This window comes from Eleutherodactylus coqui, chromosome 2, assembly GCF_035609145.1.
Source record: "Eleutherodactylus coqui strain aEleCoq1 chromosome 2, aEleCoq1.hap1, whole genome shotgun sequence".
Lineage (NCBI taxonomy): Eukaryota > Metazoa > Chordata > Amphibia > Anura > Eleutherodactylidae > Eleutherodactylus > Eleutherodactylus coqui.
The window spans coordinates 53099026-53122673 of record NC_089838.1 but is presented as its reverse complement, the minus strand read 5'-3'; the positions used below and the strand labels follow the sequence as shown (position 1 = coordinate 53122673).

At 48.4% G+C, this 23648-nt stretch overlaps 1 protein-coding gene across 2 annotated transcripts in view; it reads left to right on the top strand.

The window, feature by feature from the left end:
- Positions 1 to 23648, top strand: part of HDHD5 (haloacid dehalogenase like hydrolase domain containing 5) — a 53244-nt gene that overhangs the window by 16790 nt on the left and 12806 nt on the right. For both annotated transcript variants that reach the window (XM_066589786.1, XM_066589787.1), the window contains exons 4-5: positions 22845 to 22957; positions 23148 to 23241. In XM_066589786.1, the coding sequence (XP_066445883.1) occupies positions 22845 to 22957; positions 23148 to 23241 (207 nt within the window). The remainder of the gene's footprint in view (positions 1 to 22844; positions 22958 to 23147; positions 23242 to 23648) is intronic.

Sequence of the window (23648 nt, the reverse complement as noted above, 5' to 3'; positions counted from 1 at the left end):
GAATATCTCTTCTTTACGAAAGACAGTGTTCGAACTAATTGCCAGCATGGCTCCGGCCTTGCTGAGATCTGTCTCCAGACTCATCGCTTCCCAGGTCTGCTTCACACCGGGTGAAGCCTTGCCTATCGATAGCTCCCCGGTTGCCCCTCAGGCAGTTCCCTGCAGGCAGCTTTGGCGCAGTGTCCGTGTACTCGATGACACGTGTACAGGCGCTGGCTAGAGCCACAGATTATGTGCGCTTTCGCTACAGACATCTGGCCGGAGAAGATTGCGTCTTTCAAACTAATTGCCAGCATGGCTCCTGACACCTGTGGTACCCTTCATGTGGAAGGAGTACTCGCACAGGGAGCCTCCGGACTCATCGCCCCTCAGGTTTGTCACAGACCGGGTTGAGCCTTGGCTAACTCACTGAGGCGTGCCACCTGCGGTTATCGGCAGGCTGCCTTGGCGCAGTGTCCGTGTCCAGGACTATAGACAAGAGACACGTGTCATGTGCGCTCTCAATGCAGTACAAGATCGCATCCAGCCATGTTCAGACTGGTTATCAGCAGCACTCCGGGCTTACTGACATTAGTAGTTCCTTCCATAGGGAAGGAGTACTGTGCACAAAGGGTCCACAGACATATTGCCTCCCCTAACCTGATTGCTAGCTTCCCTATGGTGGCCCGTCTGCACTGTCCTTGCAGCCAGCTTTAGCGCTTTCCTCACTTACAGGAGTAGAGGGGGGCTAGGGCCGCCCAGAGCCGCGTACTAAGTGCACTCACGTCGCTATGTGGGACATCCAGGCAGGATATCACCTCTTATTTTATCTAAGTATAGTGGTAGGCCGGGGGGTTTGCCCTCCAACAGGGTGCCTGGGGGCGGTAGATCCATCTACTAGCTCCCCTCCAGCCAGCTTTGACATGCTGATCCACTATGGGTCCGGACCTTCTCCTGACGGCCTCGGAACCAAACCAGCATCCGTTGCTTTCTAGGAGGACTGTGCGGCAGGCTCAGTTAGCTGTGTCCATGCGGACATGGGTTACTCATGTCGTAGGGGGTGCATGAGTGGTCCTGTTTAGGCGGAGTCTGCCACTGACCCTAAATTGTAACAGCAGAATGAGCCTCGCATTCTCCCCTATTAGGTATGTCTGGGCTGCTGATGTTAGGAGTACTCTGTAGTCAGAGCGGTCTACGACATTTCTCCACGCAGCCTTTCTACGCAGGTAAGCGTGCGGCCTGGGAGACAAGCATTTAATCACACGGAGTGCGCTGCGATCGTCCTGTGCTATTTCCTCCTGCAGGACTGCTAGCAGGAGAACGTGAGATGGTATACACTAATAATGTTTTCAATTCTTAGCGCTCACCCGCCTGACTCTGGAGGATTTCGCAAATCACCAGCGAGGCTCACATCTGGCAACTAGGTCGCCTGACAAGGGGCCCCAGCTCTTTTGCTTCATCCCCCCTTTCTGATGGTGCTGATGTCACGTTCAGCTCATGCAGTCTACTCATCTCTCTACTAAGTGGGATGCGCTATTGGGCGAAAGTCAAATTTGTTCCTCTCTAGTGGCATTCTCCGGTCACCCTGGCTCTCTGCTGTTGCTCCTGACAACACTGGTGGAGCCTTGGGTTTCCATGGTGGGTTCCTCGCACTGACGCCACTTTGCAGTAGTGCAGGGTTACTGTGCCAAGAGACATCATATGTTGAGACTGTGTTACGGCACATATTTCTAGAACGCGTGCCTCGTTGGAAGCTCCTCGTCAGGAGCCCCCTTTATGCTCTGTCTCTGAGCATGCTGGATGTCTAAGCACCTATTAACGCTAGTTGCGGTTAAAGAGCTGATTTTGCTTCTTACCGATGCGGCTTCTTATATATTTTCACCCCTTGGGTACTGCTCTCGAATGTCCCAAGGTCAAAGCTATGTCCCCCAATGATATGGGCGAGAAAGAGATGTTAGGTAAGTTCCTTACAAAATCTCGTTTTTCAGACCCCTGTCATCCAAACGATGATTAAGACTAGGAAGCCGTGCTAGTCAAAGGTGTATCATCGTGTGTGGAGGGAGTTCATCCTTTGGTGCGAGCGGAGGGGTTTTTCATCTTTATGCATTTTTTCCCTGGCCCACCTCCTCTCCTTCCTCCAGGATGGGCTGGAGATGGGGTTCAACCTCAGTTCCCCCAAGGGACAGATTTCCACCTTGTCTATCCTTTTTCCCTTTGGCATTCAGATCAGCTGTGCGCACCTTCCTGCAGGGAGTCGCCCACGCCGCACCCGTTTCACTCCTCGGTACCACCTTGGGATTTGAATCTGGTCTTGGACGCCCTACAGGTTCATCTGTTCAATCCATTAGCAAGGGTACCAAGGCGGTTATGGTTATTGTTCTGGAAGGTAGCCTTCCTGGTGGCGGTTACTTCCCTCCGAAGGGTCTCCGAGATCGCGGCACTGTTGCCGAAGCCACCCATTACGGTGTTCAACCAAGATAAGGTTGTATTGCATCCGGTTCCTTCTTTCCTCCCCAAGGTGGTGTCGGCTTTCCTTATCAATGAGGACATTGTGCTGCCGTCGTTCTGTCCAGCGGCAGTCTACCCAAGGGGACGGGCTCTGCAGACTTAAGACCTAGTGCAAACTCTGAAGATCTATTTGGAACAGACTTCATCAATCCGACGCTCTGATTAACTATTCGAGGTACCGAAGGGTCTCAAAGCCTCTGAACTTGTCATCCCACGCTGGATCCGCTTGGCGGTGGTTGAGGCCTGCCGGGCTAAGGGTAAGGCACCGCCGTTTCAGGTGACTGCACACTCTGCCAGGGCAGTGGGAGACTCATGGACGTTCTGCAATGGTGCCTCAGCTTTGCAAGGGTGTAGGGTGGCTCCTTGGTCGTCTCTACACACTTTCTCTAAGTTTTACCAAATTCACACTTTTGCGTCAGCCGATGCTTCGCTAGGTGGAAAGTTACAGACGGCTATAAACTGACCGCATGTGTTTATGATTTGCCTTTTCCCTCCCTTGGGGACTGCTTTGGAACATCCCAGGTCTTTGCTGTGTCCCAGAATGACACTAGCGAGAAAAGAGCATTTTTTACTCACTGTAAAATCTCTTTCTCGTCTTGTCATTGGGGGACAGAGCACCCACCCTCTCTTCCTTTCTATAGGACACCGTTTTGTTGTCCTGGCCAGGACCCCGGTTCTGTAAGTTGCACGTGGTGCTGTGTTTTTGTCACAGTTACAACCTTTGTGTCATATTGCTAACTTTTGTTGTTTTTTCGTTCCCGCGTGATTGCTCCTACTGCTGGCATACAAACTGATTGGCCGGGTGTCGCCAGGGAGGGATATAGCCAGCGTGTGGAGCCAGCACTTTTGTGCTTAGTGTCACCTCCTAGTGGCAGTGGCTATATCCCACTGTCTTTTTGCTGTGTCCCCCAATCCTCTTTTGTGCGTCTTACAACTCACAAATCTCAGGCAAGTTTCATGGGTGTATTCTCACATACCAGATGACTCCAGTAGTGTCCTGCATTAAGGAGGAGATTGAATGAAAGGGTGGAGCTGCTACATTCATTTTCAGTAGGACTTTCGGAGATAGTCGAGTGTTTGTACTCGGCCATTTCTGTCCTATTAAAATGAATCGCGCAGCTCATGCGCGACCGCTGCTCCATTCAATATCCTTATGACTGCAGTGCAGGGTGCAGTGCAATATACGTAGAAGAACGATGGCAGCATAAAAGGCGTAGTAATTTTCTTATACTTTTTATTCCTCCATCAAGACTGCAACGTTTCGACCCTCTTGGGGTCTTTGTCAAGCATAAAATAACTGCACAACATCAGCAATTATATCATGTGCCCATTAAACCACCACCAATCACCACTGCAGAAGTACAGGTGTAATACTACATTTATTACCTTGCAGCTCAACCTCTTTCACTGGTATTTTTCCATCCTTGACAAGCAGACCTCACTGCCCCTGGCTCTCTCCATGGCTGATTTAGTACTGAGTTGCTAGCATTTCTCATTCCATATTGCACATGCGTCAGATGTCCAGAGCTTAGCTGACGTCAGTGTACCGGGGCTTACCCCTTCTCTGTAACTACGGTCCCTTCATGGTATCTACGAGCCGGCGTCTCTCTCTTGCCACCACGCATACGCGAGGTGTTTAGAGCGCCACGAGAACCTCACAGATAACGTGAGGGCTCAGAATTTTCCTATGCTACTGCGCCTGTGCACAGAACTTCAGCTATAGTGCCGGGAACCTGTAGTAACCTCTATCCAGTACTGATAGTAACATTAACAGGGCAATATAAAATCTTATATAAAGTACCAAAGTATGTCAATTTATCTCGGCTTAAAAGGCTGATTCAAAAGAGCAGGGCATGTAATGTTTTATCCTCAACTTAGTGAGAGAGCAACTCTGCAATGTCAAATAAGTGTTGTTGCAGTACAGACTTGCATATGGGATATTTAACCCCCTGTACACCAGAGTGCTTTAAACACTAGATCATCAGATCAAAGTTTTTCCATATCAAAAATGCACAAACTGCACTGAAGGATGCTTAGTGAAATTTATTAATAGACAGAAAGATTCTTCTTCTCCGTACATTTTTTTTTTAAACTCGTTTTATTGAACAACATATATTTTGTACATTGCATGAATAAGCAATTACTTAAACAGTGTGCATTTGCATACACAAATAGTTAAACTTTGCATACATCAGAAAATTCTTTGGTAACAGTGTTCGGTACACAAGTACGTTACATTTTCTCTATGTTTATTCAGCATATCTCAATACATACATCTGTAGTGTTCGTAGTATTATTGCTCATTTTACCTGCCAAGCCTGGGTGTGGTTTGTCTTAATAAATTTTGGAACATTTCTTGCGTGAAGTTTGTGTTTGTTGTCCCGCACCAAATCCCCCACACCTTGTCGAACTTTTCAGGGTATTTCCTGTTTTTGTAAACTATTTTCTCGTATGGTAGGATGGTATTGATAATACTCTGCCATTTTGTAACTGTCGGAGGGCGCCTGTCCATCCATCTTAGCGCTATAACTTTGCGGGCATAAAATAATACTTTAGTAAGGAATATTTTATCATAATGTTGCCATTGTTCCTCATCTATGATCCCTAGCAGACACATTGCTGGATCCAGTGGTACTGGTATTCCCATCAGTTGGGTCAGGAACTCTGTGACCTCTTTCCCAATACGTGTATACCATCGGACATCCCCATATTAGATGATTGAAGTTTGCGTTTGTTGCGCGGCATCGGTGGCACTGACTGGTCACTGATCTGTTCATTTTATAGAGTCTAGTTGGTGTTAGATAACATTGATGCAGGATATATAACTGGGTCAGTTTGTTGTTCGCGGTTGGTGAGACCCTGGTGTAGGTGGCCATTGCGGTCTCCCAGTCCTCATTAGTCAGTGTTGGGATAAGTTCCCTCCATTTCTCCAGTACCACCATTTGTGTATTGGGGATCTTAGAGTATAACAAGTGGGTATATAACTTTGAGATTAGGCCCCTAGGGCCCTGTGTGCGCAGTATACCTATTAATGGGTATGTGGAGAAGGGTCTTCTGGGTTCTGAGAATTGCGCTGTCAATGCGTGTCTGAGTTGCAGATATCTAAAAAATCCTGTTCTAGGTACACGGTATATTTGCTGCAATTGCTCAAAGGAGACTAGTGTCCCGTCAATGTATAGGTGTTCCAGTGTGGTAATTCCCAGATTTAGCCAAAATTGTCTGTCTGGAAGATTCAATAAATGCGGCAACGCTCTATTGTTCCATAAGGGGGTTTCCAGGGGGGTGTCCTCTTGCCCCGTCAGTTTCCTACATGCCCTCCAGACACTTATTGCGAGTCTGTGAATGGGCAGCATTGGTTTCGTCAACAGCCCTGGTTTTTCCAGGATGATCCAGAGGGATGCCTCCGAAAGGAAGTACATCAGGTGGTGCTCGGAGTTCGGGAGAGGGGCGCCCGACAGCCAGTAACGTATATATCTGACTTGCCCTGCCAGGTAGTATATTTTGAAGTCCGGCAGCGCCATCCCCGCCAGCTCTTTAGGCTTTTGTAGGGTTTCCATACGGAGTTTGGCTCTAGCCTTCCCCCAAACGAACGATGTTATTAATGAGTTGGTTGTTTTAAAGAATTTTTGTGCTACAGTTATTTGTGCATGTTCTAGCCGGTATAGATATTTGGGGAGAATTATCATTTTAATAAGATTTATTCTTCCTGCCACAGATAGTGGCAGGGAGCTCCAAGCTTTTAGTTTTAATTGCAGGGTTGTTATTAGGGGTGCGATGTTTAGATTAAAGCTTTGAGTGTGGTCCCTGGTAATGTAGACTCCCAAGTATTTAAATTGGGGGACAATTTGCAGGTTGTGGTATACCTCCCCCACTCTCCACTCCTCCTCTCTCAGCGGCATAAGGGTAGACTTCTGCCAGTTGATACGTAGGCCTGAAAAATTCCCGAACTCGTCTATCTGGGAGACGGCTAAGGGCAGGGTGCTTTGGGGTTCCGACATGTAGAGTATTATATCGTCCGCATACAATCCTATCTTGTCTTCTCTGGGGCCAATCTGGATCCCCCTATATAGTGTGTGTTGTCGAATTTTTAGTGCTAGGGGTTCTATAGCAATCGCGAATAGAAGGGGGGAAGGTGGGCAGCCCTGTCGGGTTCCCCTGTGAAGTGGGAGGGAGGTGGAGATCAGGCCGTTTGCCATTACTCTCGCCGTCGGTGCAGTATATAAGATAGAGACCCACCTGATGAACGGCTCCCCGAATCCAAATTTTCGCAGAACCTCCATCAAATATGGCCACTCCACTGAGTCAAATGCCTTGGCAGCATCCAATGAGGCCAGGGCCCAGCTTTCTCTCCACCTCCGTCCCACCTGCGTAATTACCTGCGTCCTCCTGATGTTGTCTGACGTGGACATTCCCGGAATAAATCCGGATTGGTACGGGTGTATGATATCCTTAATTGCTTGGTTCAGCCTGAAAGCCAGTACCTTGGCGAGGATTTTATAGTCTGTATTTAAGAGGGAGATAGGTCTGTACGACCCACACTCCTCCGGGTTCTTTTCAGGCTTTAGTATAAGCACTATATTAGCCTCTAACATTGACTCTGGAAGGCGTCCTTTCTCAAATATATCCTCATATAGTGAGAGTAGTTGTGTTATTTCCTCTCTGTACTGAAGATAAACTTCCACTGGTATGCCGTCTGTACCCGGGGTCTTATTTTTTGCCATGCCCTCCATTGCCTCCTGTATTTCTTCTATTGTGACAGGGCCATCTAATAGGGATCTATGTGTTTCTTGTATTACTGGAAATGTTATGTTGGTTAGGTAATTCTCTAGCTCTGCTGGGGTGTAGTTAATCTGGGACTGGTATAGATCTTGGTAGAATTGTTGAAATCTTTCTAGTATATCTTGGGGGTCTGTGAGTACTGTGCCCTCGGTTGATTTGATCCTTAATATAGCCGGGGAAGTAGTCTCTTGCCGGGCCATATATGCTAGCAATTTACTGGACTGATTACCTAGCTCAAAAGGACTGGCGGGTGAAGAATAGTCTCCTCTGAGCCTTTTCTTTCAAATGCATCAGATACTCTCTACCTACTTGTAGCCATTTATCTCTTTTATCGTTTGAGGGGTGGGCTATAAATTATTTTTCTAGTTGTTGGCATTGTTGCGCTAACTGTTCTTCCTCTTTAGCTGCGTTTTTTTTAATGAAGGAGATTGAGGATTTAAAGCATCCTCTAAGGTATGGCTTAAAGGCTTCCCACACCAGCATCCTATCCCGGCTTTCCTCATGCGCCTCGTAGTATAATTGAATTTGGTCTATTATTCGGTCATTTGGGCCAAGCAGTGAAAGCCAGAACGGGTGTATCCGTTGCTTCCTAATTGCAGGGGGGCCTGGTTTTTTAAGGACCATGCAGATCGGTGAGTGGTCTGAAACCCCTCTTGGCAGAAATTCTATGGACTCTATTTTTGCAAACAATAAGGGGGATCCAAATATATAATCTATTCGGCTCAATGCATGATTATGGGCTGCATGGCAAGAAAACTCCTGTTGGTGGGGGTGAAATGTTCGCCATAGATCCAGCCATCCCGCCACCGAGATCATAGAGGCCAGGCGGGTCGGGCCCCCGTCTCCCGCCCTCCGAGCACCCCCCCCAAATCTGTCCAGGTGTGGGTCCATGACCATATTCATGTCCCCCATACAGATAGTCGTTACATCTGGTGTAAATGAGGCAAATTGTATGCCTTCTGCCAGCAGGGCTGTTGACGTTGTTGGTGGGTTATAGTAACATAGGAGTACATATGGTTCATTGTTTATTTTGGCTCTTACGAAGATGTATCTACCCTCTGGGTCTCTTTTTAATTGTTCTACCTCCCATCTGATGGACCTCTCTATCAATAGAGACACCCCCCTGGAATATGATGTGTGATGTGAGTGTGCTGACCACTGAACCCATGGCTTTAGCAGGCATTTAGAGGTTTCGGGTGTGAGGTGGGTCTCCTGTAGGCACAACACATGTGGTCGCCAGGAGCGTATTAAGGAGTTTATTATGACTCGCTTCCTGGGGGATCCCATGCCTCTGACGTTCCAGGACACAAAAGTTATCTCAGCCATTGGCAAAGATGGTTTAATTGGGTCCGGATGAAATTGTTTATGTCATTCTGTCCGCTAGGAGACCCCCCATCACGCCCCACTACATCTCCATTACCCGCTATGCAATCGCACTTCAGTACATTTATAGAAAAAACATTGAACATCTGATGCATACACTCTAGGAACATTATGGTAGCGTACTACCAACTTATAACTCTTACAACAACTTGTAACTGAACAGGTTTTGAATACTGATTATAACCTCGTTGCGTTAGTATTCGTGGCTAACTTTAACTCGGGGTAACCAACTTAGCATAGCTCCATCGTCGCTATACTTGTGGTTTTGTTTGGTTATTGGTACAGTGGTGTGAACCGACCATGTCATATTGTGTTTTAGTTAGGTGGACTCCCTTCCGGGGAGGCGGAAGGGAACAAGAAAATCTGGGGGGGGGGGGGGGGGCGGGAAAGGGGAGAGGGGGGGGGGGGAAGGTGAACACGGGGCGGTTATTGCCAGGGGTAACCTGGAGGGGGGTGCTTCCCCCCCAGGCTAGCAGCCTGCAGCACAATTAGGCGGCCTTGATGGGCCCTTTATATGTGGTATGAAAGTCCCGTCACCTAAAGGAGGACAAAAATAATGGTTAGGTTTTGGTATACATTACAGTCTTTCTGGCCGTCGTCTGGTGGTCAGCCATTCTTCTGCCTCGGATGGTGAAGAGAAGAATCGGGTGCGGTCTCCGTCAATCACTCGTAGTCGCGCTGGGTACATCATAGAGTACGGGAGCTGCAGATCTCTAAGTTGCCTTTTAATGTTGAAGAACGAGGCTCTTTGCTTTTGGAGGTCTGCCGAGAAGTCCGGAAAGATGGAGACTGTGGCGTTATCGTGGCGTAGGGGTCCTCCTTTTCTGGCAGCTTGCAGAATGATATCCCTGTCACGGGAATTGAGTAACTTTGCCAGTAGCGGTCTGGGTGGGGCACCGGGTATGGGTGGCTTCATCGGCACACGGTGAGCCCGTTCGATGACAAAGACCTGCGATAGTTCTGCATTGGGAAGAAGTTCGCGGAGCCATTTCTCTAAGAATTCTTCCGGTCTCTGTCCCTCGGTTCTTTCTGGCAGGCCGACTATGCGCAAATTATTGCGTCGTGAACGATTTTCGAGGTCGTCCGCTTTCTGTCTCCAATAGTCGGCCTTCTGCGTAAGATCTCTTATTGCGGCTGACATTGGGGGGACGGTGTCGTCTAGCGTAGATATTCTATCTTCCGTAGCTGTGACTCTTTCTCTCAGATTTTGAAGGTCTTGTCTAAGAAGACTGACATCCATTTTAACTTCATCAATTTTACTGGTAAGAGTAGTCGTGGATGTCTGGATTGCTGTCAGTAGCTGTTCGGATAGTTGTTGTAGGGTTTGAACTGTCCCTTCTGTTAGGTTTGGATTAGTGTTCTTTGTTGGAGGGGGTGAGCCCCCCGGGGCCGGCGGCGCGGAATCGGAGCTTGTATCTCTGCGATTTTCGTTTCTGACAAATGCCTTTAATTTATCTGCTGCAGCGTTCTGCCTGGTAGGCCCCATGCTGTTCTGTCAGAGGTATTTAGCGGCGTATTCGGTTGCTTGCCTGTGTTTTATAGTGCCGGTTCACCAGTATACTCGGTGCAGGGCTTATGTACGTGGCGTCTGCCCTATTCTCTGTTATCAGCAGTGGTGGTCTCTTGCAGGTCTTACGCTCTTTTCCCCCTTTGTTTGGGGGGGTGTTCTGGGCCTGTTTCTTTGGCCTTTTCTCTAGGTATTGTGGGGGAGGGGGGTCCCACTCTCTAGCGTCTTGTTTATATAGGGTACAGTAGCTGCTGCTCCTTTTCTCCCCTTCCCCCCTAGTGCACTTAACTGGTTACTGCTGCTGGCGTTGCTTTTCTCCTCCAGGTAGGGGATCTCTGTGCGGCCTCTTCTCCTGACCCCTCACCGCCAGGTCCGCCGGCCCAGCCCACTAGGTGGTGGTTGTGTCAGCCGCGGCAGTGCAGATCTGCCGTTTGTATTGTTGTGGTTGCCGGTGCCCTGGCTGTTTCGCCCGGCGTCCGATCCCCTCTTTATGCTGGTAGAGGCGCGCCGGGCCCGAGTTATTGCCGGCTGGCTGGGTCTGCCCCGCAAGATGGTGGCGGCAGCTGCGGCACCGCGTGTTCACCCTCCAAGTCCCTCCGCTCGGGGGATGCTTTATAAATGCCTCGGTGCTCCGCTGTGCCGCCGGTCGTCTCAGCCTCCCGCCTCCCTCTATGCGGCCTCTCTATGCGACCTTTCGCTGCTAGGCCCGTCTGCCCCGTCCTCAGGATGGCGGCCGTGTCAGTCGCGGCGCTGCAAGTCTGTCGCCGGCGTCGCTATGGCTGCCGGCGCCACAGACACCCCACTCAGCGCTCGATCCTCCTCCTCTCTGTGTCGGTAAGGGGGGAGACAGGCTTGGGCAGTCGCTCGCCGATCGGGAGTCTTCTCCACAAAATGGCGGCCGCAGCTTCCCGCGCTCACCCTCAGGGTCTTCTTGCTGCGGCGTCGGGTAGGTGCCACAGCGCTTCGCAGCCCCGCCGGTGGTCTAGGCTCCCCGTTCCTCACCCTCCGCTGTGTGCAGCGCTAGATCCAGAGCCCGCCAGTCGGCTGATGACACAAGCTCTGTAATGGCGGCGCTCCCAGCTCCACAGGCCTCGTCCTTAGCTCCGATTTTCCTGCGCCTCGTTCGTCAGGGGTAAGTGTCTTGGGGTCCACTCTCTTCCCCCTCTCCTCTGGTGGTGTTATGTCGGGGTTGGGAGTCCTCAGGATCAGTGCGGGATTACCGGTTGGTCGGTTTGAGCAGGAGCCCTTCTTACATGCGGCCGGTCAGGTAGGCTGCTTGGCCACACCCCCTTCTCCGTACATTTAATATAATCTTCTCTCATTTCCACAAGTATTATATACACCCAACTACCAAAATTATGGAAAAACCAATACATCAGTGGAGGTATAGACAGCCTCTTCTGCTCTCAAAAAAATCAAGTGACATTGCAATCCCATATTAAAATATATTCCATATATATGGGGAGAGGCGTGACAGGTAATCTTGTCTGCTTGCGGATGTCCAGGTCGTGTAGAGGGAGCCAAGGGATGAATTTCTGCAACATATAAAAATCTGTTAAAAACATCAAAATCAAAGAATGGACAAAATACAAAAATCTTTCCCCTATGGTGAAGCATAGGAATTATATATGTGGCATATAATCATAATCTAATTTCAAGCCTTTAGGCGACATTGTATCCAGCAAAAAATTCCAGCGCAATTCACATTTTTGTAATAATAGGGTTCTGTCTCCACCCCTTATTAGGGGTGGGACCGAGTCTATAACCCTAAACCTGAGTTGGCTAACTAAGTGTTTAAACTCAGAAAAGTGTCTAGACATGGGAAGCACTTTATTTTGTGTACGAATAGTGCTTTTATGTTCGTTTATCCTTTCCCGTACTTCTATGGTGGTGTGGCCTACGTAGCCTTTCCCGAAGGGGCAGGTAAGTAAATATACTACGAAGGATGAGCGACACGAGTATCTCCCCTTAATTTTAAATTTCCTTCCAGTCAGGAGATGAGAAAATTCTTCGCCCTTTGTCAGGTTCCCACAGCATGCGCATGATAGACATGGGAAATTACCCCTCTTCATTGGCGCTAATACTAGCTGTGTCTGTTTTTCCCTCTCCGACAAAAAGGGTTTAACCAGATGATCCCTTAACCCCTTAGTGACCAAGCCTGTTTGCGCCTTAATGACCAGGCCAAATTTGGCAAATCTGACATGTGTCACTTTAACATGGAAAAACACCAGAAAGGTTTTGCATATCCAAGTGATTCTGACACTGTTTTTTCGCCACATGTTGTACTTCATTTAGGTGGAAAAAAAAGACCGATAGAATTTGTGTTTATTTATTAAAAGCGCCAAAATTGGGAAAAGTTTGAAAAAATCGTCATTTTCCAGAGCGTCATCCCGACGGCCCCATTACGTATGGAGGTTGACCTCTGACCCAGGTAGGGACAGGAAGAGTTTAAAAGCACCTCCCCTTTCCACCATGCTTTAGTGTCTTCCTGTTCCTACGGTGGGACAGAGGAGCAGCTCCAAGCAAGCTGCGGAAAAAGAAGAGAAGAAAGAAAAACTTACCACACGCTGTGCGATCCCCCTGGAGGGGTAGAGGTCGGGGCCGCACACTCACGAGTCCCTGCATCCCTGACCTGCGCCGCCGGCGGAGCCGTAAGTCGCCTCAGCAGCGCTGGTCTCCCTCGTGCGGTTAGCATGTTTGGGCCGCCGCTGCCGCGATGGAATAGTTCCTCCTGGCAGGGGAACGGCAGCGGCGGCCTCCCTGGTCCTCGGCGCGCATAGCGGTGACGTCATTCGGCGTAGTGACGTCACGCGCTCAACGTAGGGGGCGTGGCTACCGGCGAGAACCCGGAAATGGGCGCCAAATTCAAAAATCCTCCCCATATAAGCAGGCTAAGCTCCATGGAGGATCCTGCTGACTGCCAGACAGTGTATGTGAGTATGTCTACCCGCGACAGCTCAGCACGTGAGGGAGAGACTGATACCCTACCAACTGTAAGTAGGCTATATGCCAAAATGCGCAAAATGGTCACTTGTACAAGTCGGATGCATATATGTTCCCTTTTTCTCTCCCCTCTCCCCCACTTTGCATGGGTAGATGGATAAGGAAGGTCCAAAGAAAACGGACCCGAGAAAAAAAATCGAAAAAATGCGTCCTTTGCAGCAAAAGGCTCGAGGAGAGCTACAAAAAACCCCTATGCGAGGAATGCACGGGAAAAATACTTGCAGAAGAAAAAGCGGCGTTTAAATCTGACATCCACTGCATGATCAGGGAAGAACTGCAAGCCTCCATGGCGTCCCTTCCCCAGGCCCAGCCAGGTCCGTCACGGGTCCCTAAAAGGCCAAGGAAGACTGAATCGGCGAGCTCACTCTCCGGTGAATCACTGGAGCTCCTGTCTGAAGGAGAGTTAGAGGACCCACCAGTTCCCATAGAAGATGAGAGAAAATATTATTTCTCATCTAGCGACATTGCGCACCTCATCAAGGCAGTGAGGGAAACAATGAAAATTGAAGAGGATAACCCGCCTAGGACAATCCAAGATGAGATGTTTGGCGGCCTCCGGTCCAGGAGAAAGACCATGTTCCCGGTCAATCAAACCCTGCAACAAGTAATTACAAACGAATGGCAGGAGCCGGAAAAAAGAATAGCGGTTTCAAGAGAAATCTGAAACCGGCTCGCGTTCGCTACTGAGGACGTCTGCCTGTACAGGGAGACCCCTAAGGTGGACATCCAAATTGCAAAAGTGGCCAAGAAAACCCTCTTGCCCTTTGAGGACACTTCCCAGCTGTCCGATCCGATGGATAAAAAAAATCGACGGATTAATGAAGAAAGCCTGGGAGGCAACATCCCTTACCATTGAGGCCAACATAGCCTCAACTTCTGTGGCCAGATCCATGGTGCTATGGCTAAACAGGCTGGAAGCCTCTATCAAGGATCGGGCCCCCAGAGAGGAGTTAGCCAGCTGTCTCCCCCTCCTAAAAATGGCTACCGCCTTCCTGGCTGACGCATCAGCGGAGACGGTGAGATACGGTGCAAAAACCGGAGTCCTCAGCAACTCTGCAAGAAGGGCATTATGGCTGAAGACATGGGCCGCAGATATAACGTCTAAAAACAAGCTCTGCGCCATCCCCTTCCAAGGGGAATACATGTTTGGGCCCGTCCTGGACAAAATCCTAGAGAAAGTCGGCGACAAGAGCAAGACCCTGCCCGACAGACAACCCTTCAGGAAACCATCCTTTCCGAGGAGGACACGCCAGCCACCTCCCGAAGTTAAAGGAAAAAGGAAGACTGGAAGATGGTCGTACCCCAAGGGAGGTCGGGGTAAGGAAGCTTAACCCTTTCCTGAACAAACAGGGGGTAGATTAGCGGGCTATCTAAGCCAGTGGCAGGGGATAACCTCTAACCCCTGGGTACTCCGAATAATCGAAGCTGGGTACCGAATTGGGTTCCACTCTCTACCCCCTAGGAGATTCCGCATAACCTCCCCTGGGTCCCTACAGGAACAAGGGAACCTCATAAAAGGTGTGCAGGAACTCAAGGACTTAGGGGTCATTACACAAGTCCCTGATCACGAAAAGGGTGAGGGATTCTATTCCCCCCTATTTCTAATCAAAAAACCAAACGGTTCCATTAGGACTATCTTTAACCTTAAAGCCCTAAATAAATTTATTTCGTACAAAAAATTCAAGATGGAAACAGTAAGATCTATTGTCTCACTAATAGACCGGGATAGTGTAATGTGCATTATAGATCTCAAAGATGCATATTATCACGTCCCAATAACTGCAGCCCATCACAAATACCTGAAATTCGCTCTGCGGGAGGGGGACAAGATCCAACATTATCAATTCATGGCCCTTCCATTCGGAATCTCCACCGCCCCTCGGGTCTTCACAAAAATCATAATAGAGATGGTAGCCTATTTCAGATGGAACCAAATCCGTATATTTCCATACCTGGATGACTTCTTGTTAGTATCAAGGACAGAGAAGTCTATACGTATAGACCTATCCATGGTCTTATCTACCCTAAACAGTTTAGGGTGGATAGTCAATAAACAAAAGTCCGACCTGAATCCAGATACACAGAAGGTATACCTGGGCGTATTGCTAGACTCCCACATCCAGGAATCCCGGCTTCCATCATCTAGGAAGGAAGACCTCATCCAAAGAGTAAACTCCCTCTGTCAGGCTACGAAGGTTTCTATTAGAGAAACAATGAAGGTGCTGGGCATTCTGAGAGCCTGCATTCAGATAGTCCCGTGGGCACAAGCCCATACCCGGCAACTACAAAGATTTATCCTTGCCAACTGGGACAAACGACAGACATCCCTGGATAAGAAGGTGAGCCTGTCCGTCCGTGTCAGAGAGTCCCTATGCTGGTGGACCTCGCAGAGGAACCTGAGCAAAGGTACCTCCTGGTCACAAGAACCTACTGTACCCATCACAACAGATGCCAGCAAAACGGGATGGGGAGCGCAAGTAGCCGACCTAAATCTACAGGGAATCTGGGACCCCCAAGTAGCTAAGCGCTCATCCAATTTCAGAGAATTAAAGGCAATCTGGGAGGCGCTTCAGGTAGCAGAACCCCTTATAAGAGGAAGGCATATCAAAATTCTAACAGATAATATGACAGCTCTGTCATTTGTTCGTCACCAGGGGGGAACGCGACACCCACACCTGCAACAACTGGCGACAAAGATACTCCGCTGCGCAGAATCCAACGTGCTGTCTCTCTCAGCGATCCATCTAAAAGGGTCCACAAACGTCGCCGCCGACTTCCTGAGCAGACAGAGCATTCTTCCAGGAGAATGGGGACTGAACCAGCGAGTCTTCGACCAACTAATCTGCCAGTGGGGAGAACCGCAGATAGACCTGTTCGCCACGAGGAAAAATTCAAAGTAACGGGACTTTTACTCGTTGAATCCCAGAGACAATCCGTGCGGGGTAGATGCCCTGTCCCAAAGCTGGGACATGGACCTAGCCTACGCCTTTCCCCCTTTCCCACTGATCCCCCGCACCCTCAGGAAAATCCAAACCAGCCGGGTGGCAGTCATACTAGTTGCCCCTATGTGGGACAAAAGGCCCTGGTATCCCCTGCTAAAAGCCTTGACTATTCGAGGTCCACTCCTACTACCAGCCGTGGAAGATCTCCTGCTCCAGGGCCCGCTAACATACCCGGGGGTCGAGAAATTGAGGCTAGCAGCATGGATGCTGAAAGCATGATACTGCGTGGGAAGGGACTCTCCCATAATATAATTACTACCGTGACAAAAAGCCGTAAGCCTATCACGACAGCCATCTATGATAGGATATGGAGGAAATTCACAGATTTCTGTAAAATAGAGCCAGGGAAAATCCCAGGGATTGACATACCTGTAATCCTGGAATTTTTACAGGCAGGCTTAGAGAAAGGCCTTAGCCCTAGAACCCTTAAAGTTCATACAGCAGCACTAGGGTCCTACCTAGTCTTCCCTTTGGCAGAACACCGCTGGGTGCGTAGGTTTCTCAAAGGGGCAGAAAGACTTCGACCCTTTGTCAGAGAAACTTTCCCTACCTGGGACCTAAATATAGTCCTAAATAGTTTTTGCCAACCCCCCTTTGAACCCCTCTCCCAACTCTCCTTGAGACTACTCACGCTAAAAGTTACCCTTTTAGTTGCCATAACTTCGGCTCGGAGAATAGGGGAATTACAATCGTTATACTGTATTGAACCATACATGGTAATACAAGATGACAGGATTACCTTCAAATTGGATCCAGCCTTCCTACCGAAGGTAGTGTTAAATTTTCATAGGGAGCAGACGATCACTCTGCCCTCCTTCTGTCAAAATCTCCGCAATGAAAAAGAACGAGAATTTCATAGCCTAGACGTTAGGAGAGCCGTTCTAGCGTATCTGGAGGCTACCCGCTCTTTCCGTAAAAATAATAACCTCTTTATCCAATTTCAGGGGTCGGCAAAAGGAAAGACGGCATCTAAGAGCACCATCGCGAGGTGGATCAAGACTGCCATCCAAGAGGCATATAAAGCCAGGGGTCTCGATCCTCCAGGGAAAATTAGAGCCCACTCCACACGCTCTCTCTCCTCCTCTTGGGCAGAAAAAGGCCAGGCGTCTGCCGAGCAGATCTGCAAAGCAGCCACCTGGTCTAGCATACATACATTTACCCGACACTACGGGGTTAACGTCCAGTCGGACAAAGACCTGGACTATGGACGAAAAGTCCTCCAGGCAGTAGTCCCGCCCTAGGGCCACGTATAATTTGGTATACTCCATACGTAATGGGGCCGTCGGGATGACGCTCTGGAAAGATACGGATTACTTACCGGTAGTCCCATTTCCAGGAGTCATCACGACGGCCCATAGTTTCCTCCCTTTTAGTTTAATTCATGTTTTTCAAATGTAAATATGACCGAATAAAGGTAAAATTTGGTTTAGTAAACATTGTCCACCGTAATAATTTGTAAGTCACTAAAGCATGGTGGAACGGGGAGGTGCTTTTAAACTCTTCCTGTCCCTACCTGGGTCAGAGGGCAACCTCCATACGTAATGGGCCGTCGTGATGACTCCTGGAAATGGGACTACCGGTAAGTAATCCGTATCTTTTTCACATTTCCAACTGCAATATCTAAAAATATGTGCAAACATAATATAGAAATTTTTGCTAAGATATATGTTTCCATCTGTTTACTTTATTTTGGGCGTACATTGGAAAAACTTTCGTTTTTTTTTTTTTAACCATTTAGGAGACGTACAAATTTAACATTACTTTTCAGCATTTTGAGGAACACTTTGTTTTCCTACACCAAGCCAAGATTGGGAAGGCTCATAGGAGTCAAAATGATAGATACCCCCACAAGTGATCCCATTTTAAAAAACTACACCCCTTAACGTATTCACTGAGGGGTGTCATGAGTATTTTAACCCCACAGTTTTTTTTCAGGAGTCAATGCAATTTAGAAGAGAAAAACAAAAATTATATATTTTTGCAAATATGTCATTTTAAAGACAGGACTTTTTTCTATAATACACATGAAAATGAGGATTTGCACCCCAGAATAAATACCCCTGTTTGTCCCGTGCTCAGAAACATACCCATTGTGGCCCTAGTATTACGTCTGTATGCACAATGGGGCTCAAAATGAAAGGAGCAACCGGTGGCTTTCGGAACAGAAATTTTGCTTGAAGGAGATTTAGGCCCTATTGCACACTTGTAGAGCCATTGAGTGACCAAAACGATGGAGAACCCCCACAAGTGACCCCATTTTGAAAAGTAGACCCCTTAACGAATGAATCTAGCGGTACGATGACTTTTTTGACTTCACAGTTTTTGAATGAATCTAAGCCAAGCCGAAGGAAAAAAATTATGTTTTTCATTTTTTTGGCAATTGTGTCAATTTAAAAACAGCTTTTTTTGTACATTGTACATAGCAATGAAGATGTTCACCCCAAAATGGATACCCCCGTTTGTCCCGTGTTCAGAAGCATACCCATTGTGGCCCTAATCTACTTAAAGGAAACATAACTGGCCTATAATGGAAGGAGCACCCATTGGATTTCAGGGTACAACTGAATAAATTCCAGGCCCCATTGCCCACTTGTAGAGCCATTGAGCGGCCAAAACGATAGAGAACCCCCACAAATCACCCCATTTTGAAAACTAGACCCCTTAACAAATTCATGTAGGGGTATACTGCGTATTTTGACCCCACAGTATTTGAATGAATCAAAGCAAAGCAGAAGGAAAAAATTACGATTTTCATTTTTTGGGGCAATTTTGTCAATTTAAAAACAGGTTTTTTTTGTACAGTGTACATAGGAATTAAGACGTTCACCCCAAAATGGATACCCCCATTTGTCCCGTGTTCAGAAACATACCCATTGTGGCCCTAATCTAATTACAGGACACATGGCTAGGCCCATAATGGAGGGAATGCCCGCTGGATTTCAGGGTACAACTGAATAAATTCCAGGCCCCATTGCTCACTTATACGGAAAAAAAATTGACTTCCTAAAAATAACCCCCCCCCCGCCATCGCCATTTTTTGGCATTCCCTAAATATTAGATAAAAGTAATAATATAAACTGCGTTTTATGTCCGAAGACAGGGGTAATTATGGAGGCTGGTTGGGGGTATTTCGTGACCTCAGCGGCAGGGATGGGGTGTAAAAAGTGGCGCTGTGAGGCTTTGTAATCTTGCTGTGGTGCAGCGGTCTCACACAGAAGGCGCTTAACAAGCTGCTCCTGGAACTGCATGAAGGCGAGCGTTCCCGGGGCTTCTTGTAAATTACGGATTACAGGTAGCGATCTGAATAACACCGGGCTCTCACGGCCGTATGCAGAATACGCTTGCGGAGGCCCACAGCGGATCCCAGCTGTGAGCCCGGCTGTGACCCTGCGTACAGCCACGTAATGTACTGCGCATAACTGCCTACTCACACAGGCAGTCATGCGCATTACACAGTTTTTTGTTTATATTTCCCGCGCCGTCGCTTAGAGATGACTTGGGAACCTGCAGCCCGTACACAATGTATTTGCATATGGGCTGCGAGTATATCCGCAGTCATAGAGCACAATGGGATCTAGGTCGCTGATATCCGCGGTAAAATATAGCATGCTGTGTTCTGTTTCTGCGAGTGGATTACGTAATTCCGACCCGCTAATTGGGGGGAATTGTGTAATCCAATGCATGTGATTGATCCGTGGATTACCGCTGATCAAGCGCATGCAGAACCCGTAATTCCTCTCCGGTCATGCGTGACCGGCCTAATGTTATATCGCTAATTTATCACGTGACCGGGGACCACTCAACGAGGCCTCCGGTCACTGCTCCAAGCACTCAGCGACTGTTGGTCACTGGGAGCAAGGAGATTTAAAATTTTCTGGGCTCCCCGGCTCCTGTGAATGTGTCTGCCATTTTGCTGGCGGGTGCATACCCAGTAGCCGGCAGGATCCATGGAGGATAATCGCATCTGGATTCAAATGCGGAAGCCTCCGAGAAGATGTTTCATCTCCTCTCACCGATCGCATCGGTGACGGGAGATGAAACTTCCACTTTTTAAAGAACTTTTACGTGATCGCCATTATGCATTGGGTAACGGCGATCACGTGACCAGTAACCGCATACCACGGCTCCCCGTGACATCTCCAGGCTCTTGGCTACCTTTGGTAGCCAGCAGCAGGGAGATTTTAAATTTCTTGGGCAATCTTTCACTTTTGCGCATGCGTCCGCCAGGGTTAGGTCCACGGATCAACATCCCACCAGGGAACACATCCGGGACCTTGAGTATGTAATTACATCCCCCCTTACGGATACGATCCGTAAGGGGAGATGAAACTTTAACTTTTTAAACTTTTTTTTTTTACTTTTAACTTTTTTTTTTTTTACTTTTTAACTTTATATGATCACCGTTACACCGTTATCCAATGGATAACGGTGATCATATGACTGAAAACCTCATACAGCGGTCCCCAGTCATATCTCCCTGCACTCGGCTATCTGTGACAGCCGGGTGCAGGGAGATTTTGAATTTGCCGGGCTCGCCGGCCTTCTGCGCATGCGCGCCACATCGGGGAGGTGATCCATGAGGGGAGGTGAAACTTTTATTTTTTTACACTTTTCGTAACATTTTCGTGATCGCCGTTATCCATTGGATAACGGCGATCGCGTTACCGGGGACTGCTCACCGCGGTGCCGGGGACTGCTCACCGCGGTCCCCGCTAACATCTCCTGCCTCCCGGCTACCTACAGGAGCCGGGAGCCAGGAGATTTTAGATTTCCCGGGCCGCCAGGCCTTCTGCGCATGCGGCTGACGTAATGCCGCCTGGCGCGCATGCGCAGAAGGCCGGCTTCGGGGCCCAGAGGACCAGGAGAGCGGGGAGCAGTGCGGCGGATGGGGGTGAGTAATTTCAGCTGCCCTGATGGATCCGATCCATCAGGGCAGCTGAATCTTTAACTTTTTTCAAACTTTTTTAAACTTTTATGCGATCGGCGCTATCGATTGGATAGTGCCGATCGCATTGCCGGGGGGGGGGGGTGGTCCCTGCAGCCCGGGATGACAGCTTCATGCTGTCGGCTACCTGCGGGCACCGACAGCATGGAGCTGTCACGTCCAGTGCCCACGGGGCTTTATTCTCTGCAGGACACATGTTTTTACGTCCTCAGAGAATAAAGCCGACTTGGGCAGGACGTAAAAACACTATGGGCTGGTCGTTAAGGGGTTAAGTTCCGACTTCTGTGATAAGCTATCATAGGAGGAGATGAAAATTCCTTGATCTCACAGCCTCTTTGTATAATCAGCCAGTGTTTTTTGATAATTTTTCTAATGTCATTACTTTCAGGGCTGAATGTCAAAACCAAAGGGATCCTCTCATTCTGGCAACGCGTCCTTGTTTTGCGTATCTCGGATCTTGGCAATGTTCTTATCTCATCAACTGTCTTGGTAATAAGGGGTTTGGGGTACCCCCTATCCAAGAAATTTTTTGCCATTTGTTGTAAACGTTCATCAACGAACTCGTCATCAGCTATCTTACGTACTCTAAGGCACTGGCTCCAGGGTAAGGATTCCAGGTTCCTTCTCGGATGATTACTTTCATACCGAAGGAGATTATTCATGTAGTTGTTCTTCATCTCCTGTCCAAATCAGAAAAATATCATCAATAAATCTGTACCATCTTTTGACAAGTGGCCACAGTTCTGATGTACGCAACAGCTCTTCCTCTAAGTATCTCATATACGCGTTAGCGCCAACATACGCTAACGCGTAGATACCATGAAGGGGCCGTAATTACAGAGAAGGGGTAAGCCCCGGTACACTGACGTCAGAGAGGAAGTCCCAGCTAAGCTCTGGACATCTGACGCATGTGCAATATGGAATGAGAAATGCTAGCAACTCAGTACTAAATCAGCCATGGAGAGAGCCAGGGGCAGTGAGGTCTGCTTGTCAAGGATGGAAAAATACCAGTGAAAGAGGTTGAGCTGCAAGGTAATAAATGTAGTATTACACCTGTACTTCTGCAGTGGTGATTGGTGGTGGTTTAATGGGCACATGATATAATTGCTGATGTTGTGCAGTTATTTTATGCTTGACAAAGACCCCAAGAGGGTCGAAACGTTGCAGTCTTGATGGAGGAATAAAAAATATAGGAAAATTACTACGCCTTTTATGCTGCCATCGTTCTTCTACGTATATTGCACTGCACCCTGCACTGCAGTCATAAGGATATTGAATGGAGCAGCGGTCGCGCATAAGCTGCGCAATTCATTTTAATAGGACAGAAATGGCCGAGTACAAACACTCGACTATCTCCGAAAGGCTCTGACCCCCATACCTTGACGCGCATATTATGGACTTTTGAGTTTAATTTGAAAATCCAGAAGTGTGCTGTGAGTTGCTGCGGTTGCAGTGCAGGGTGCAGTGTGCAGGATCAAGTCTTTGGCAAACTGTGTTCTGCCATCGTCCATCATGAACAAGTGTTTTTGCATTGGTCCCACAAAATGTCCAATTTCTCATATGTGGCCACGATTACACAAAGGCTGCAGCTCCACGGTACCTTTGCTCGCCTGATGGCAGCGATAAAGTGAGTATTTCCTTATATGAGGTTTTACCGTGTCACCACCAAGCGCCAAAAGTTTTACAGCTTTTATGTACAGCATTTTGCAGTGAGCTGCCCTGTATCTTATTCCCACAGGTCTTCGCCAATCAGGTGATCCTAGCGCACAGTCCGCTGCGGATGTTTCCTCAGTTCCACGATAAATGCGTCCTTGTATCTGGTCAGGGTGCAGTGGATGAAATTGCTAAGGAGTATCCTTATTTCTGATTTTGGAAAGGGTATGATTTATTCTTAAAGGGAACACGTCCCATTACAGGGTCCAATCTGACGTAGGTGTTGCCATTACATCAGATGCCCCAAGGAGAGCCACCCCCCAACCCCTCATAGATAGAGTTGTGTCCCTATAAAGTCTTTCTGTGCAGACTCCTTGACAGATTGCAGCTTGGGCTTTAGGAATGTAGTGACAATTGAAGATGTGAGGCAGGCGTACCCGCTGCTGGACATGGTGGATGAGCGGCGGAGGCCGAGGAGCGCCGTAAGTACAAGGTTTCAGCAGTGATTCCTGTGTGTGAGAGAAGCGTTGACATAAATCACACAAAAGTCTGTGATGGTGATCTCCAATGTCCGCTGCTGTAACACTACAACTCCTAGAGTGCACTGACACTAGGGTTGCCACCTTCATCACAAAAGAAAAAAAAAACAGCCAATGTAAAAGGGGTGTGGCTTATCCCAATGTTTTTAGCTACGTTATTCTAGTGGCTTCAGTAGTAATAATGACACCCCCCCCCCCCCCCCACGGTGGCTCTAGTAGTAATAGTGATCCCCACGGTGGCTCTAGTAGTAATAGTGATTCCCACGGTGGCTCTAGTAGTAAAAGTGACCCTCACAGTGGTCCCAGTAGTAATAGTGACCCGCATGGTGGCTCGAGTAGTAATAGTGACT